Source organism: Anser anser, assembly GCF_964211835.1.
Source record: "Anser anser genome assembly, chromosome: 5".
NCBI classification, from domain to species: Eukaryota; Metazoa; Chordata; class Aves; order Anseriformes; family Anatidae; genus Anser; species Anser anser.
The window spans coordinates 45597706-45615597 of record NC_139725.1 but is presented as its reverse complement, the minus strand read 5'-3'; the positions used below and the strand labels follow the sequence as shown (position 1 = coordinate 45615597).

Genomic DNA, 17892 nt, shown 5'->3' with positions numbered 1-17892 from the left:
AAACTTGGTTTAGCAAATAATGTACTGGAAATTAAACTGGATGAGCAAGTTTTTTGGAGAGTTGATAGAATCAGAAGCACGCAGGCTTCATTCAGGCTGATCTTCAATTCATGCAATTTTGTTATTTTCCAGATTATTTTTATCTGCTGCACTTCATTTAATAGTTTCTTTTTAAAAGTGTGTATATATGTGTTTTTGGAATATCATAGATAAAAGCATCCTTAAACTTTAGCATAATTTCTGTACTTTAATTTACAGCTGCATTCTTTCCACCAGTCTCTTCGAGATCTCAGTAGTGAACAAGTTCGTCTAGGAGATGACATCAGTCGGGAGCTTTCAAGAAGAAACCGGTATAAACAGAATATAACTTCCATGAGAATAAATAATTTTTAAATTCTTTTGTTCTTTTGTATTAAAAAAATAATGTTGGAGAGTGGTATTATACAACGTACAGATGAAACCAGTACTATGAAAGGTTTGTTACACATCATCTCGTCCAGTGTTTATACATATAAATGATGCACACACATTCCAATTTGTATAGTATATGTGGCCATCTCCCTCTTTTTATATGTGGATAAAAAGACAGGGACTTGGGAATTTCTTTTAGTAAAACTTTGTTCATTTATTTTTCTTGATACTGGAGTCTCTTGAGGATAAGCTCTTATGCAGGCCATAATGTGGTTTTTTTTTTAGTATGTGCTGTCTCAACATATGGTGCTTTGTCTAATCACAATAACAGGAATTAGTACTCTAATTCCTAGTAAGAACTAGTCCTATTCAAAAGGACTGTGTTGACATGTTCATAATTTTGTACTTGTTGACCTGATACCTAGCATTTCTACCTAGATGCTCTGTCTTCACTAGAGGAATGGAAATGCTTTCTATAATGAATTTTCCACTTGAGGCTGGTCTCTAATTATGCTAGGGTTTTAGAAGCTGTAGAATGACTTGGAGTAACCTAAAAATCCATGAAATTGTTGTTGCTTAAAATTATCATAGTTGATATTTAGTTTTTGCACTGCAGAATATAAGTCTTACCTGTATTTTTCTGTGAAGGACTGATGCAGAAATGAGAAAAACTCTAGCAGAATTGTCTGAAAAGCTTACTGAGTCCCAAAGACAAGAAACGGTGAGTGTGAATAACGTGAAAAGATGATGTCTGTTTATTTAACAGTCTAAGCAGGATGTGGGCTACTAGTATAATGTATGTTTTGGTAATTAGTACCATGTATTAGCGTATATCTGAACAGGATTCTATCTAGGCTAGGATTGGTGATTATAATGTTACCCTTCCATAATGAAATTAGCAAAACAAGTGTCTGTATCTCAGATACTTGCTTAAACTGAAAGTGAATGTTTTACAAATGTGTATGTACTGAATTTCTCTCTCAGAAATCATGTTTTTAGAGAAAACTGTTTAACTTTGAACATTGGTTTTAACACTTAAAGTGTGATAGATAGCTTTTGAAATATACATGTTAGTTTTTTCCACGTTGAAGAACTTCCATAACAACCATGAAATCTGAGTAATAATATTGATTCCTCTTCCTCCCTCTCTCCCTGTCCTTTTCAGTCCTTATCTGTGAAGCCTTTTGAAAGGGAAATGTCTCTTCTGGCTATACTCTTTGCTGGAGGCTCTGACAAATGTATCAAAGGAGGAAGCGCAGCCATGATAGATAGTCTCTTACTTTTTGCCTCTTGTATCAGCTGGAAGGAGATACTGCAGTCTATATCACTCAAATATGGAAGAGTTCAGTTCTTGAGATGGAAGTCAAAGCAGTATTGCTATAGACACAAGAGAAGCTGAAAATCTCCTCACTGGTTAGGAGGTGAAAATCCTGTAGGTAGTTCTTGACTTGAAGACTTGAGTCTATGCCTTATGTACATGCTAATGTGATATCAGTAGCCATGCTAACATCTCAGAACAAGTGTTGTTATTTTCTCCTAGGTGGATCATCCTTCCCTAAAATTGCATGAATTGGTACTAAACGACCTGGCAAGAGCTTTAGTGATGCGTTTGTCATTGATATCAGTATTGTTGGCGAGGGCTGCTTCTTGGCACCAACAGTAATTGTAACTAGTAATTGTGCTTGTGTAAGTTCCTGACTGTAGATGAAATAAGAGAGGGATTCAAGAGGCTATGATCTATTGAGACCAGTTATACACTTAATATGATAGAATCCATCAGGGGAAGAAGACTTTCCTGTTCAGCCTTTGTAGAAGAATTTAACAGACTGTCCTTGTTAGGATGTTAGCACTGTTTATATGGTAAGGAATTCTTTGATACTTGCAACTCTCTGTGAGTGTTGTGTCCTGCTTCTCAGTATACTTTTTTTTTTCTCTCTCATGTACCAGGAAATTAGCAAGCTCTAAGTTTTAAATAGGACAGTTCACAAGAAAACAGCTGCTGCAGCTGGCTACGCCACAACTGTTCTGTGCCATTGAATGAGAGAAACAATCCTTCCTCCTCAATCCTCTGGAATGCTGGCAACCACTGTCTTTACATAAATGAAAGAAATAACTAGTTTTTGTGACCTCCTACAGCAGGATTTCAAGATTTGAAATTGGTTGCTACGATTTTTATCTGAGAGAAGCAAAAGATGAGAGAAGTAGTGTAACAAGGAAGCCTTCAGTATTCTTTGATATTCCCCTTACCGTTAAAAAAAATAAGTCTTTTATTTGTGAGAGAAACTATCATCCCATAAAGCTTTGAAAGCTGAAATGTTTAATGAAACACTTTTAATGAAGACAAAAATTCTGCAGTTGGCTGCCGTCACATGGTTTTTCTGGGTAGGACTAATAAGACTTCAACAGGGATGTTCTGCTCATTGCTGTTTATTAACTGTAGGAAGAACACGGGCAAAATGGAGGGAAAACCAGAAGGGTGGAGGATGGAGAAGGCAGGTCATTCATTTAGATACCTCTCTGGAAGGTTAAAGCAATTGCTGTTGTTCAGTTTGCAGAAGATTTATGCAAAGAGGAGAGACCTAGCCCTGTATAATGGAAGATCAAAAAGTAACAAAGTAAATGTCTAGGGAACAGTACTAGGATACAAATGCATCTAATGATAGTTCTGTACAATACTACTTTACTTGTGAGTTGGGAATTTCTTGATCTGCAAGTGGTACCTTTTCACTTTTTGTACTTAGGAATCTCTCTGTGGATTTGCTTGCTTTTTGTGTTTTTTTTTTGAACTTGTCCAGTCTTTGCTATAAATTGCATATTTTTATCATGTTACCTCTCCTCCTTTAGAAAGTTATCCAGATAGATTACATATTGTGGAGAGAGCTGCCACATGTGGTGTGTTTTTATTATTTCTATTTATTCATTATTTCTTTTTTAAATCTGCTTTTCCATGTCTAGTTTTCATTGGAGGAGATTATTCAAAGGTTCTTCACAGGGTTCCTCTTCTCAGGCTGAAGAATTCTGACGTGTCGACACTCTTAGCTATGCAATTCCACCTCATTTGAAAAGGCTAGCAGTAGTAGGCTAGTGCTGCTTGCTTTACCTCTGCTCTCCAAAACTGGGTCTGAATACTCTTTCCCTTGTTCAAAGCTTAATGATGTATTGTTACACTGATGAGTCTGGTTGACTGAGTTATGTAGGAAGAAATACTTTTATTCTTATAACTTATGAAAAGTTGTGCAGGAACTTATGTCCTCCATGTCTTTATTACTTCACTTCGGAGAGGCTGTTTATCATCTTCAACATTACCATCCTTTTATTTGCATTCTGTTTTAGGGTTTTTGACTGTAAATTGTCAATTTGAAATCTCAATAATTTGACAGAGTTTGTGGCAGGAACATTTGTTTCAGCTTAGTGTCCTTAAGCCTTCATTTCTGTAGGGACTTGTAACCAAATTCTTACAGCTATACTGTTCAGAATAGTCAGTACTGTATGAAAATTGCTTATATATAAACTATATAAATGTGATAATAAAGGTCTAAGGTCTCTTTGATACAGTCGGTCTGAGTTACTTCCTTAGAATTTGTTATTCATTAGAGGTTTATCATTTGAGAGCCTTTTTGATGAAAAAATGTTTATTTACATTATGTTTATATAAGGTATCCCTCTTGGATATTTTGTTGCCATCTCCTCATATAAAGGCTCATCCCAAATAGCATACAAAGCAACTGCTCCAAAGCACAGAGTTGTTCAAAGTAAGTAGATGCTTAGTTGAGATGGTGCCATTGGAAGGTTAGTGTAGGCTGTGTCTGTGGAAAAAGACAGAGATGTCAAGTAAAATGAATCTCACATGGAGTTCATGTGGTTAAGATATCCCAGAGAGACAAGGTTATCTTTAGATAAGTAACTGTCCTTCAGAAGACCTGATGTAGAGATTTTTGGCCTTCCAAAGGTGACTGTTGTAAAATGCATTTCATGCATTAGCATTTGCCATGAGGGGAATGTTTAACTCAATATTCAGAATGAAATCTGTGAAAGTACTTTGCCATTTTTGTGTTTTTATGACTTCTGCTTCAAGTCTGCATTGATGATAAAATAGATAATAACAAAAGCAAAAAAAATCTGTTGAAATAGATTTCAGTCAGCAGGACTTCTGCACCAGAAATAACAGTGGAAAGCTGAAAAACAGGAGAGAAATTCAAGAAGTAGGATACTGCTTTTTGTACATTAGGCATCCAGCGTCTTCCACAGAATTAAATTTAGCTACATGACTTAAATGTCACCCTGGTTTTAAACAGGACATTCTTTTCTTTTTGCTTAATTGGTGATAAGAGAACTTTTTGATAGCCCAATCCATTTTCATAGATTTTGCTGCTACTTGAAAACCTAACACAGAGATAGAGCTCTTAGTGTCGTGATTATTGTTCAGGTAGGCTGTGTTGCTGAAAATACATCCTTCAATCATGTTCTAATATGCACTGAATGCAATAATTTAGTTTTAGCATTTCATGTCATTATGTAGAACCTCCATGTTCCTTGTTACTGTTCTTCAGCGAATCACTTGTCTGCACTACGGCTTTTGATCTGGGGACAAGATGTGTACTGTTCAGGTAGGAATGTTGTCCTGAATGAGGGTCATTTAGGATAGAGGAAGAGAAGTGAATTTTAGTCTCTTCTTCATATACAACTTACTGCTTGCTTGCCTTTGCTTCTAATCTTCCTTTTGTTGTTATCGCTCTTGTTGCATGTCACAGGTTCTGTGACAATCCAAGGAAGATCAGAGAGGCTACAAAATCAGGAAACATAGTTCTCATGGAAGATAATGTCTAAACCACTGTAGATGGGTAACTGTCATGTTGGGGGGGAACTACATTTTTAGGTAGTATATTAACTACTTTGTAGAGCAAATAATCACAAACTATTCTAGAAGAAAAAGCAGTTATTTGTTATAAACCAAGTCCTGCATGTGGCTTTTAATCTATGAAAGACTCGCTTTGTAACAATCACCAAAACAACAAACATAAGTTTGGCACCCCTACCAGAGCAAAAAAAAAAAAAAGCTTTTTACAATAACATCTGATTTCTAAAAGGGAGTTGCACAAAAATGAAGAAGCTTATTTGAAAAATGTCAGGCAATGAGGAAGGTAAAAGAGTTCAAGACAATGTAGAAGAAATTGGAATACACTACAATAATGACTTTAATGCGTTAGAAGGTCTGAAGGAAATCAAAAGATATCTGATGGAACTACACAAGGTAAAAAGTCCTTCTAGAAGTTATAGCCAAATGATAGAAGTAGAAAGGTTAGATAAACTTCATCAGCTAAATATAAAAACGGAGTAAGGTAGGTTAAAAACAGTTTGACGAAGAGGTTCCAAAGGTACGCACACTGATAAACCCTGTTTAATGCCATAGTGTCACTAGGAGAAAATATTAAATGAGAAAAAATGCTCAGAGAAGAGAACACCTGTGGAGAGGATAGGAGACAGAATCTGTTCCTTGTTTAGCATCCATTTTTACCAGAGAGGCTTCTGGAAAGCTCCAGCATAGAAACACGTGAAAAGATTGGTGTTGGATCTGGAGGGACCTGTGCTTGGAGTTCAGCTGTTCCATAACATAAATGATAATTAGTTTAGAAAATATGGTGATAAGTGACCCAGTTTGTGGTATTGTGGTGATACTAAATTTTCCAAAACAGAAAAGGTAAGTTTACTGCATTCCAGAAAGTCTTATTACTAAGCATGGCTAGGACATGAATGTGACACAGCAGCTGTCACAGAGAATGCAGAGGAAGTTGCTAATGATAGTACTTGGTTCTTTTGCACTATTGCAAGATACAACATAATAAACCTGATTTGCTGTGGACTTGTGTGCTCTCTTCCTTCTTTGCCTAGTCTCCTCCCTGACTACTTGTGCCACCCTACAAAAACTTCTGTTGTATCCTAGCTATGTAAATCCTTGTACAAGAACTCCTATGTTTTTCCCATATTATGCTTCCTCACCATGCTAGTCCTCCAAAATGCCATGTTGCTTTCTTTCCATAATGCTGACTTCCCCACTACCTTTAATTCCTTATACTTCCAACATATGTATTTTTTACATGTATTTTTTTAAATACTAAATAGCCAAATGCTTCGTTTCAGACTAAATGCATGCACTTTGCTGACAGCCAAAGCAAATAAGGGTGGAATTCTCCCTATTTTTCCCTGCATGGTGTATTTATGAAATCACCTGTGTTGAAGATCTTATTTTTTTTTGAAAACCCTCAGTGTCTAAATACATTTGACAGCTCTGCACTGCTGAGCATTTGAATCTTAGCCAATTTCAAAAGAGTTTTGAAATGAAAGACATTGGTCTCCTAAATATTGTTCTTAATAAAGCAAGCTATGAGGCTGCCTTTGTTTAATCCTCCTTTTTTTCAGAGCTGATGAAAATGTTTTATAATAAGCATTCTGTCTCCCAGAAAACACTTTCCCCTCTGAAGAAATGTTAACCAATGTGCTACCTATTCCTTTAACCTAAAATAACCCCCTTTAACTATGTCAACCATTCTGTATGCTAAGCTCTATCTTACAAAAATAAAAATAAACATAAATTTGATGGAAACGTTATTACGTAATTAATTTGCGTATAGTCTAAGGTTTGTTTTTTGTTTGCCATGTCTTTTGTTATTTCATATGTAGTTGGAATAGTTTGTGATTGCGAACTTTGTATTTATGAAATGACATTACGTGCAGAAAAAACTTCAGTCTTTGGAGGAAATGAGAATTGGACAAATATCCAAGAATACTATATGCAAATCCTCTTAGAAAAAGATGACAATGAAATGTAGAGTACAGCAATATGCATATTTGGCTAAATGAGAATTTCTGAATTTACTTAAGACAAAAAAAAAGAAAAAGAATGTGGAAAGTAAAAATTAAAATATTTTGACCTCACCTAGTGCAGATTAACTGAGATACTTAAATAACTGTTTGAAGTGATCTTGAAACCACTAATGGCTATTTTGGAGTATTCATAGACAACTGCAAGTGTAAGGTTAGAAAAACTGTTCTTGGAATACTGAAAATGGGAAAATATGAAGGGGGAAAAAAGGAGAAAATACTGATTATTTGTCCAGAACTTGACTGGAATATATCTAAGAGCAAACAAGAAACTTCAGCAGCAGTTGACACTGATTTGTCAAGCAAAACTATGCTCTCCTATCATGGAATGAACTTAAAAGGCAGAAGCAATACTCTGTCTTGATGTAATTTCATTTTTGAATAGTCTTTCAATAATCTTAACAATAGAATAAGCTTTGTAGTAAAACATGGCAAAACTGTTCTGAAAATCTGAACGCGACTGTTCAGATATCTGTGTATCTTGTAAACTGTTCACTGTTAAAATTAGATGAGTTACTGAAGTGTGTTGGCACTCATGGTGCACACTCAAGTGGCACACACTTGATCTGATTCTCTCAAGTTTTTTTTAGTGGTTTAGGTGATGTAATAGAGAGAGATGCTTATTATGTTTGCAGGTGGACTTCAGATGAGTAAAAAAAAAAATAAAATAAAATGAAAACTGAAATCCAATATCCCCCCTTGGATGTGGATTAGAGGGTAGAACAAGGATAATAGGTGCAAAATTCAACAAGAAAGATTAAGGTTGTACTGTAGGAAAAACATTATTTTAGAGACTATGCAATAAACTGTCCCAGGAGGCTATAGAAGTTTTCTATGAATGTTTTTGAGCAGTTTAAAGGAAAAAAAAAAGTCATGCGACTAGTCAGGCAGCAAGTTTGCTAACCTTTGAACTCCATTCCAGCCACCTTTTTCCATGTGTTTGTGCAGTACAGAAAATGTGAACTAACAACATACTACATATACTATAGTTTCTTGATGGACTTTTTTTTTAGTGAGTTATAAGTAGCATCAAAATGTGTGGCACTCCTGTGGTTTTTTTTTTTCTTAAGAGGATTGTATCTGTAACTCTGAAATTTCCGTGCACCTGACAAAAACAACACATATATCTCTTTCTTTACCTTGTTAGAGATGAGAAGGCAATTGTCTTCTGGAGGGACTTGAAAGAAGCAAGAGGCAATGCAATCACTTGATATCGTGTAGTTAGCAAAAAGTTTTCTTTTTCATTCTGCTTTAGTGGCAATGAAATCTAAGTTTGCAGGAATCCGAAGCTTTGCCTTGTGCTTCTTCATGTCATGTGAGCTGCTGTGCACAGTGAAGTAGGCAGGTGGGGGAGTTACTGAATTCTCCTTTTGAATGTTTTTGAGGGTAGTGTAATGTTGCTTTTCAATCTTTGTCAAGCCTAAATCATACGTTTTATTTCTTAATACCGTTAGCGTTCCCTTGCAAACTTTACTTGAAGCAGATGTCTAAGAGAGCTGAGAAAGCTGCTGCCTTCAGAAATGTGTAACTAGGATTTTTTAAAAACATAAACCACAACTTTATTTCTGGTGTATTTAAAGTACACAAATGAAGAAAATTATGGCAGTAATCCCCTAATTTTCTGCAGAGATGTAACAAGTTTAATGATAGTGTTATTTTTTGTTACTGTTAGATATTATCATTAGCTTATTTTGTGAATTATTAGAAGTAACAGTAAGTAGTAGATTTCACAATAGAAATACATGAGTTGTGACATGATCATTATTTTTTATGCATTAGTTTGCAGTAATTATTTTAATTATGGCTGCAGATCGTTCATAACTTACATGAAAGAACATGATTTGATGAAGTACATTTTTTTGAACTTATGATGGTTTTAAGAGAAAATAGAAAATTCCAAGTTGTGAGCCAACTACTCATCTGGCTGTGCAAACAAGAAACCATTTCAAAGCACCACAAGACAAAATGACTGTTTCATTCTTTTAAACCTAATGTTTTACGGTACTCATGAAGTATGAATGTGTCCATAACTATGTATCTGTTTCTACACAACTGTGTTGTTCCTGTTAAAATTCTATATCCATACACATGTGGAAATGCTAGTAAAAGCATGCTTATTGATGGAAGTACATATGAGAACTTGCTTTCCTCCACATACATCAGAAACTTGTAGTTGAACAAGTCTTTTAAGTCTTTCTTTGTTTTATCTAGATACCATTTGGTAATTAGTTATACTGCTTTCTAGTGACTCTTTAAAGCTGTTAGTTTTGAAGTAGGGAGGAAACCAATATATTAGTATTTTCCTTGTTAGTCTTTAACTTTTCCTTGAAGTCTTTTAACTTCAATGATATAAATTTAATTTGCTGCCCACAAGAGGGTGCTCTCTGCTAGCAGCTTGAAATGCAAAAATAGAGTATTTCTGGTTGTAGTTCAAAGTTGAATCATTGTGTCTGTAATCCAGATTGCTTTAGCAATTGACTGGTGTTACTTACATTAGGTTGAATGTGAATTGAAAAAATATTGGGGAAAAGTCTTATTGATGTAAGTATTTTGTGCTATTACAGTCATTCTCATACTTAGCTCATCTCACTGCTTGTCAGTCATGGATTTCTGAGTAAGAAGGAGGCAAATGGTGGTCTGTTTTACAGACAGGAGTGACTCTCCAAAGATTAACCAGACCTGTGGCAGAGAAGCCAAGATGTTTGTATTGCAGCCTCAGCTTAGCCTGCACTACACTTGATATATTTAGCACTTGATCAGAACCACCACTGTAAATAAAAATATCATAAATGTAAAGGAGGATATTGCTAACAAAATAGCAGGTCATTTCCTTGCTTGAGTACTCAGTGCTATATCTCTGGTTATTTTCTATACCATTCTAAATCTTACTTCACAAAATACAAGTTGTTTTGTTTTTCTTTCTTTCTGTCCCATGCTCTTTACTATTTTCTCCATTGGTATCTCAGTATGTGGTAAAAATGCGCCCTAACTTCCTGCAGGTTGTTTTTCCTTTTGAAGGTGTCAGCACGGGTAGAGAGAAGACTTCAGGAGATAGAACAAGAAATGCATGCTGAAAGACAGCTTGTAGAAAGGCGCCAGGACCAACTGGGACAGATGTCTGTTCAATTACAAGAGGTATGCAAATGAAAACTTCCTGTATATGTATAATTTAAATTAAAATCTTTCTGTATTTGTGACCTTGTACCTGTCAAACTGGCAAAAATGCTCATATATTTGGCAGGTTCTTTTAACTGTATCCAACACACTTCCTCTCGATTTGGTGACGAGTAGTCTCTGTTATTTGTGATGTTGCTCTGAATCGTGATACTGTTTTAGACCTTTTTGGTAACTGGCACAAACATCTGAAAGAAAAGCAAATTAGACCAAGTAAGGCCTTACCTTTTGGAAAACACTTTTTGAGAACAAAATAATAGGAATTCTGTATATGTTGCCTCTGTGTACCACCATCCCGAGACTTCTTTGTGTGAGTTTTGTGAAGAAATTTACTTTATTGAATTGTACAAGAAATAGGAACATGAGAGTTTCTAAGGAGACAAAAGGTTTAGAACTGATCTAATCTTGAATTTAAAACAAGCAGAGGAAAATATGTATGGCAGCAACAAAACAGTCTAAGAATTTGAGTTCTTGAGCTGTATCTTTTGACTATTTAATTTTTTTTTCTTTGTATGTGGTGATACAGATGAATAGATTCAGTATGGCAAACCAAATAGAGTGAATAGTATAACTTGTGACTATGAAGCATTTAAAATTTATGAATAGCTTTATAAGGTTGTCAACAATGTATTTTTAAGCTGAATACTAGCTGACTTTTTGCTAATTTGTTCGTTGCTTGCATCAGTGTAATTGTTTGATGTATTGTGCTAAGATATTTTTCTATTTTTCTGTATTATAGAAATATTAAATTTACCATTAGAGATCTCTTCAGTTTACACTATTTCTCACAATTTTTTATATCCTATATTTAAATAGGCAGTCTTTGCAAAGCCTACAAGGTAAGTATTCAGCAACAAAAACAACAAAAAAAATTCCTGATAAATGTTAGATTTTTGTTTGTAATACATGTTGTCATTTTACCTTTTTCTTATTACTACCCATCACTTAACAGTAGCGTTTGCCACAAAGATTGCTTGATAGGTGAGACAAGTCTCAAGACCAGAGGTTCTCAGAGAATCCAATATAGAAGTTTACTTATTTCTGTACTGTTTTACACTGTGCATTCATTAGACTTCATTGCACATTAAGAACAGCAACTTCACGCAATATTTGTTGCTGATTTTCTCTTATTGTGACATTTGTCATTTGATACTTCTTTGAAACTCAGCTATTGCAGATGCTCTTCTCAAGTTTGCACATCTCATTTGTGCACTCCTTTGACCTCTCACGGGATGTACAGAATGATATCGAGGACCAGCTACTTAATAATTTGGATCTTTTTTTTTTACATTGATATGACTCTGTACTTGCTCAGATTCCTAGGGGACATTGTAGGTGAAAATATTCTTAATGAACACAATCTACACAGGGAGAGGCTAGCTCCCTAGCTTTTTCTGCAGCTTGACCTTTTGATCAGCTGTTCCTCTTCTGCCTTCCATTTGGCCTGAATTATCAGCAGTATTAGAACCAAGCAGCCAAGGTGCTTTCCAATAAGTGAGGAATGTTCTTCACTAATGAAACATGAATGCATTTAGGGATAAAACATGGAACCCAAGCCAGTAAACTCAATAGTAAATATCTGTGCTGGTCCACTGCAAGAAGGCTTGGAGATGGTGGTAACAATTTAGGATTCATTGTCCTAACATTTTTAATGGTGTTCATCTTCAGTAATAACACTAACCTGGATAGTGGTGGTCTTGGAATGTTTTTGGTCTCCACTCCAAATGGTGCTTGTATTCACCCGTGTAAATATGTGTGTGAGCAATTGCTTGAGAACTGAATGTTGTTAATCACTAAATCGTTAGAAACAGTTTAATAGGATTGAACTCACATTGCTGTGTGTACTTTTGCATATACCCTAGTGAGAATAAAGCAAATAGCTAAATATTTTTCTGAAGTTATTTGTGTGAAGCATGTCTCTACATCATTGTAAAAAGGAGGTTTTTACTTCGTTATTCTGTTTCTTGTCCTTTGTACTTTGAATTACGAGTTAGATGGACTCTTAACTCTGTCAGTGGCCTCAGTCTTGTGGTGACCATTGCATGGATTTAATGCTCTATTAAAGTCTTTTTGTCCTTTTTTATTTCTCCAAGATTCTTCCCAAGTAACATTACTGGAAGGAGGATAGTGTTTGGACTGAGTTCTGAAATCCTGTCATTCAATATGGCCTGGATAATTTACAAAGAAATGCTATTTAAAGCATTTGTGGCTATTTAATGAAACATTTTTTTCATTAGCTTTCCTGTTACTACACTTCAAACCCAACAAAATCAAATTTAACTTTTGGATTTGATCAGCAGTTCTTTTAATTAAGAAATCTGGTGAGGCTTAAAAGTTAAAAGCCCTTATCTTTAGGGAAAGTGCAGTGTCCATAACTGACCACTACTTGTCAGTATTTTACCACCTTAAGAGAGTTATCTTCCTAAATCTCAGTTATTTAATTATATGTTTTCAGGATCTAACTGAACATGATGATACATGTGTTTCTTTTTGTCTGACTTGTCTGTGCTTTTCTCTTGATGTGCAAACTTTTTAATTTTATTTCATTATTATCATCATCATGGTCTGATCATTAACCAAGATGATATCTGGTTATAAACTGACTATAAAGAAAGCTTGACATATAATTTTTGCATCTTTACTGTGTAAAACTGAGGTTTTTTTTGAATCTGCATTCAATATGTGCTGTGTGTAGGTGGATAAAAATTTTCCACTGCATTTTTGTATCTCGAGTTGACGTGTATTCTAGGTGTGCTTAAACGCTATTTATAAAGAAAATCTTAAATTAGTGCAAGTCATGCATCTTCACTTTCTTCTGTTTCCCTGATAGAAACTCCTTTCTGTTTTGAAAGGAGAACAAATAAGTTCATCTTGTCAGTACTACTGACATGTATATATGGATTGCTTTAACAAAATACATTTGTTGTCTAAATTAAGATTACTTTGAGATTCTTCAGTGCTTTGCTTTGAATATAAAGATACCATCCACTTTGTACTGTTTGTTTGCATATATGCCTCCATTTTCTAAAACAAATATAGTTCTTAAAAATAGCCTTTAAACAGCTGTTATATGCAAAGGGTGTCCTGGATGGCTTCAATAATTCCTATGCTTGGTTTTCTGGATTTTGGTAAAATGAGGCAGTGTTCATGCTTTACTCACTTTAGGTGAACAGTATCATATTTGTAAAACGTTTTTGAACACGCTGACTGTATTAAGGCAGTGACTATGAGTATGTCTTAAGCTAATAACTTATTCATTTCTTAGTGCAACTGGATACTTAGATCTCTTTGACTCTCACTGCACGTACTGTGAAGTGCAAGATACTGGCAAACTTCAAACAGAGGGTGGAGTAGACTGGTCAAAAATGTTGTTGAAAAATTCTCTTTTTGAATGACCTTCTCTGTGATCCTTTTAGACAAACATAAACTTGATCTGTGCTCTGAGACATCTGGATGTTTTAATGCATCGTTGATACTTTCCCCTTGACTCTGTGCTATGCCACCTATGGCTAGTGTGTTTTGTTTTAATTGTAGTTTGTCTGGCTCGCATCTCTGCATTGGAACACAAGCAGGTCTCATACATATGTCACTGAATTATCTACGCAGTCTGTCTTTAAATGCATTGCATTTAAGGAAGCAGTAACATGGACTGCTAATGTGGCAGGTTAGGGAAAAAAATTCAGATTAGGATGAGGTACACTTTTGTTTTATTTTAAAACATAGCTCAAGGTTGGTCTTTTTAGCATATTTCGGCTAGTATCAATCAATTTCTCTGATCAGTCTCACTTTGTAAAAAGAGATTTCAATTTGTGGTCTGGGCACTACTTTCAAATCTATTTTCTGTGAACAACAACAAACTAAGAGAAGTTAGTAGGCTTAAATATCAGTAAAAGTTATTTCTGCATGTTGCAAATGATTGAGAAGTTTTGTTACAGAGGCCTCTGCACAGTTTTCTCCGTATATAAGAGGAAAAGTTCTATAGAGTAGGGAATAAATGATTTTCTTATTAAAATTATGAAGTTTGATGTATGGATGAGGTAAGGTGAGCTGGGGTACACCATGTATGTTGATATTCTGATTCTATTTTGTGCTAGTAAAGTCTGTAAAAAGACCTTAAGAATTGCTCCCCTGGGTCAAATCATAAGTTTGTCTAGCCTGTCAGAGATGATAGTCTGTTTCTAACTGTCTGAGCAGGATGTAGAACATCTAGCTGGCCCATCCTGAAGTCATACTATGGAGACATCTTCGTGTGCATGTTCTCTGCTTTCTTGTGTCCTCCAACCTGCCTGCTGCTTCCAGGGCCTCACCAAGTTACATAATCTCCTTGTCAACCATCTGCTGGGCAGCCTGGATATTAAAGTCTTCAAGAGGAGGATCTTGATGGGAGAATCTACAGGGCTGTAGACCTGTTTCCATTCTTTGGTGCTTCAGTGTTTCCAGGTAGAGGTCCCCTGGGCCATGCCTGCCCACTTTTTGGAAGACATCTGGCAGGAGTGTGTTGGAAGGGGATGCTGAGTACTGCAGTTCCTAGTTCCCATGTTTGACCCTTTGACTCCCCCAGTCTCTGGAGATAACAAATGAAATAAAATCAATTGGCTCTTTACATGGCATTTTTATTTTTATTTTTATTTTACCCTTCCTTTCCCAAGAGAATCCTTTCACAGACAAAACTTTAATGGAGAAAAAGAAGAGTGACAAAAGCCAGTTAGGGATAATTATTTAAAAAGGAACACAACAAGGAGGGCAAACTTAAAATTAACTTTTACCTATGTAATTTCTCAACCATTATTAAGATCTGCTGCTTGTCCAGTTCCAGATGACCAAATATCTGTTTCTTAATGACATATTGATTGCTTAACTGATGGCCTATCTAGCACCTAGTGGAAAAACTTGTATTTCACAGTTGAAGCAGTGCATGTTTGATATATTTAATGTTATTATAAAACCACATTCTTTTTATAGTATTTTAACTGATATATATGAGCTGTTTTAATAATGAAATTGTTATGGGCTTTTTAAACTATATACAGAAAGTAGAAGTGAATGTTATTTGCTTAGTGTCAGTGATATGAAATACTGCCTTTTTATGTGATGTTATTTATACTTAATAGTCTAAATATCATTCAGTGATCCTGGTAAGTTGAAACGACATTGATTTCTGTGGCTTATTCTATGAATTTGGATGTACTACTGGTACTGAGACAAACTTTTTGCCTTTAGTAGGGACATCTTTGAAAGTTTTCCCAGTGTTTCTAATTCCATCTCAGTTAAAGCTTAATTTTTCTTAAACTGAATTTAATTTTTTTTATGCTGACTTCCATAACAAAATCTGCATATATGTATATTTTACAATGAATTACTAATTCAGTACCAAAAATAAGGTTGGCATACAGTTGACTCTTTATGACAAAGCTTCTAATTTTGCTGAAAAATGAAGCTGAATTGCACTTAGTGTATATATACATCCCTAGTAGACCAACCTAGTACCTCTAGTTATTTAAAACAACAATTTTGTGTGCAGTAATGACATTAACTGAAGTGTTGATCTTAGGTTTATTGTTTATTTGTTTTTTACCCCTATTGCTTAGCTTTTGGGGGGGGTTCTTCATAGAGTCTTTTTGAGCGAAATGGGTGCATCTGGTTTGTGTGCAGTGTTGAGTTATATAGGTTAACTGGTAAGATAGATTTTGAATCTGTACTGAGTAGTTAGAGAAATACCTTAAATATGTTACAGTCTTGCAGTGTCTGATTATGAATCAGTAAGACGAAAGCCTAATTCCTTATGTAGCATAATATTTTCAGTGGCATAGTTATAATAAATAGCTTCCACAATCTCAGTTTCTAGTATAAACTGTTCAGGCAGGAGAGGAAGCCAAAATATACTGAAACCCTTATGTTTTATGAGATGAGGATATATGGCTGTATAGACATCCATTTATTTTCTCCACAAAGCTACTTATAAAAGCAAAACTTCTACAGCTGAATTTTTGATCAAGTGAAAACCTTCCTCAGTTTTTGGTGAAGAGAAAATGTTCAAAAATTGAATGATATTGCACTAATGACAGGGAAAAGTTTCAGAGGTATCTGTTTAAGGAGATACTCCTTTAAAATGAAAATAAAAATGCTGCTCAAAAAGAATAGACTGGAAAAAAGGCATTTCGTTCTGGACAGGCTGTGTTTTTGTTGTTTGGCTGCAGTTTCACCAAGTAATGGTGGAAAGGCCAGATGTACTTATGCTGTGCGATACTGGTTTGAAAATAAAAGGTCTAAGGATCTCTAATCAAAGTGTGAATGAAATTCTAGAGTGAAAACTGCTTGGTGGTGTTGACAGCAAACATGTTTGACGCAATTCCTCAAATTCAGAGCAAATTATGTCAGCATGGCTAGTGACATCACCTTGTGTTTCTACCTGGTATTTATGATAAGCCAATGGCAGTGTTATGGCTTGGCATGCCCAAGTTTGAGTTATTTATGTTGCAAATTTAATGTGTCATTCATATCTTTGATATCTGCTACATTCCTTTCCAAGTTATGGTATATGCTCAGCAAAAAATGTTGGTTTAAAGAAGCAAGAGGTTTCAAATTTGATGTTCAAGGTAACTATTTTTATAAGATGCTTTAGAAAATATATGTAGCTGGTTTTAGACTCTTCAGTTAGAAAGGGGACAGTCCCTGTGGTTGGTTGGTTTCTTTATTTATTTTTGGAATAAGGCATGACAGTGTCAGTAACTTTAGATCAGGAATGTTTCAGTTGATCCTGCCTTAACACTGCACATCTAAGCATCTGTCAAGATTCAGATAAAAATAAATTTTTTTTGTTTGTCTGTAGGGGTTCTCTTCAGCTTCTCAGTCCTTCATCTCACAATGTTTAGGGTCAGTCTTGAGCATCTGGGAATCTATACATCGGAAGGATGTTAATGCTAATTTTGACTTTGTATTTGGCCCAGTTCTGTGCATGGGTGTGTTTATGCATGGACTTGTATTTATCTTTTCATAACAATGTACATTGGCTTCACCTAGAAATATTAGACAAAGTCAGCACTTGTCTAGATCTTTTCTTATACGTGTGAGTAGATTGTTTTCTTTTAACATACTTATAAGGAAGACTTCTGTAACTTTTGTAATAACGTTCACATTATATTTTTCACTTTAAAGGCTTTAAAGAAACGAGATGCTAAAACAGCTGAAACAGAAGAGCTCATGAAAAGTAAACTTGAGAAATATGAAAGTGAAAAGAACCGAGTAAGTCTTAATTTTCTTTTTTTATTTAAATGTATGTTGTAGTATATGCTTCTTCTTTCAGAGAAAGCAGCAAGATAAAACTTTCTTTATCCTTTAAGATGACATGGCGGTTTCTGTTGTATCAGACATGCAGTGAATGCAACTATATTGAACTTGTCTTTCCTGCAAAGCTTTTTAGTTATATTG

The 17892-nt window shown here is 35.1% G+C and overlaps 1 protein-coding gene across 15 annotated transcripts in view; it reads left to right on the top strand.

The window, feature by feature from the left end:
• Positions 1-17892, top strand: part of CEP128 (centrosomal protein 128) — a 127548-nt gene that overhangs the window by 13687 nt on the left and 95969 nt on the right. For all 15 annotated transcript variants that reach the window (XM_083839759.1, XM_083839768.1, XM_083839769.1 and 12 more), the window contains 4 exons: positions 259-350; positions 1060-1132; positions 10309-10425; positions 17620-17706. In XM_083839759.1, the coding sequence (XP_083695885.1) occupies positions 259-350; positions 1060-1132; positions 10309-10425; positions 17620-17706 (369 nt within the window). The remainder of the gene's footprint in view (positions 1-258; positions 351-1059; positions 1133-10308; positions 10426-17619; positions 17707-17892) is intronic.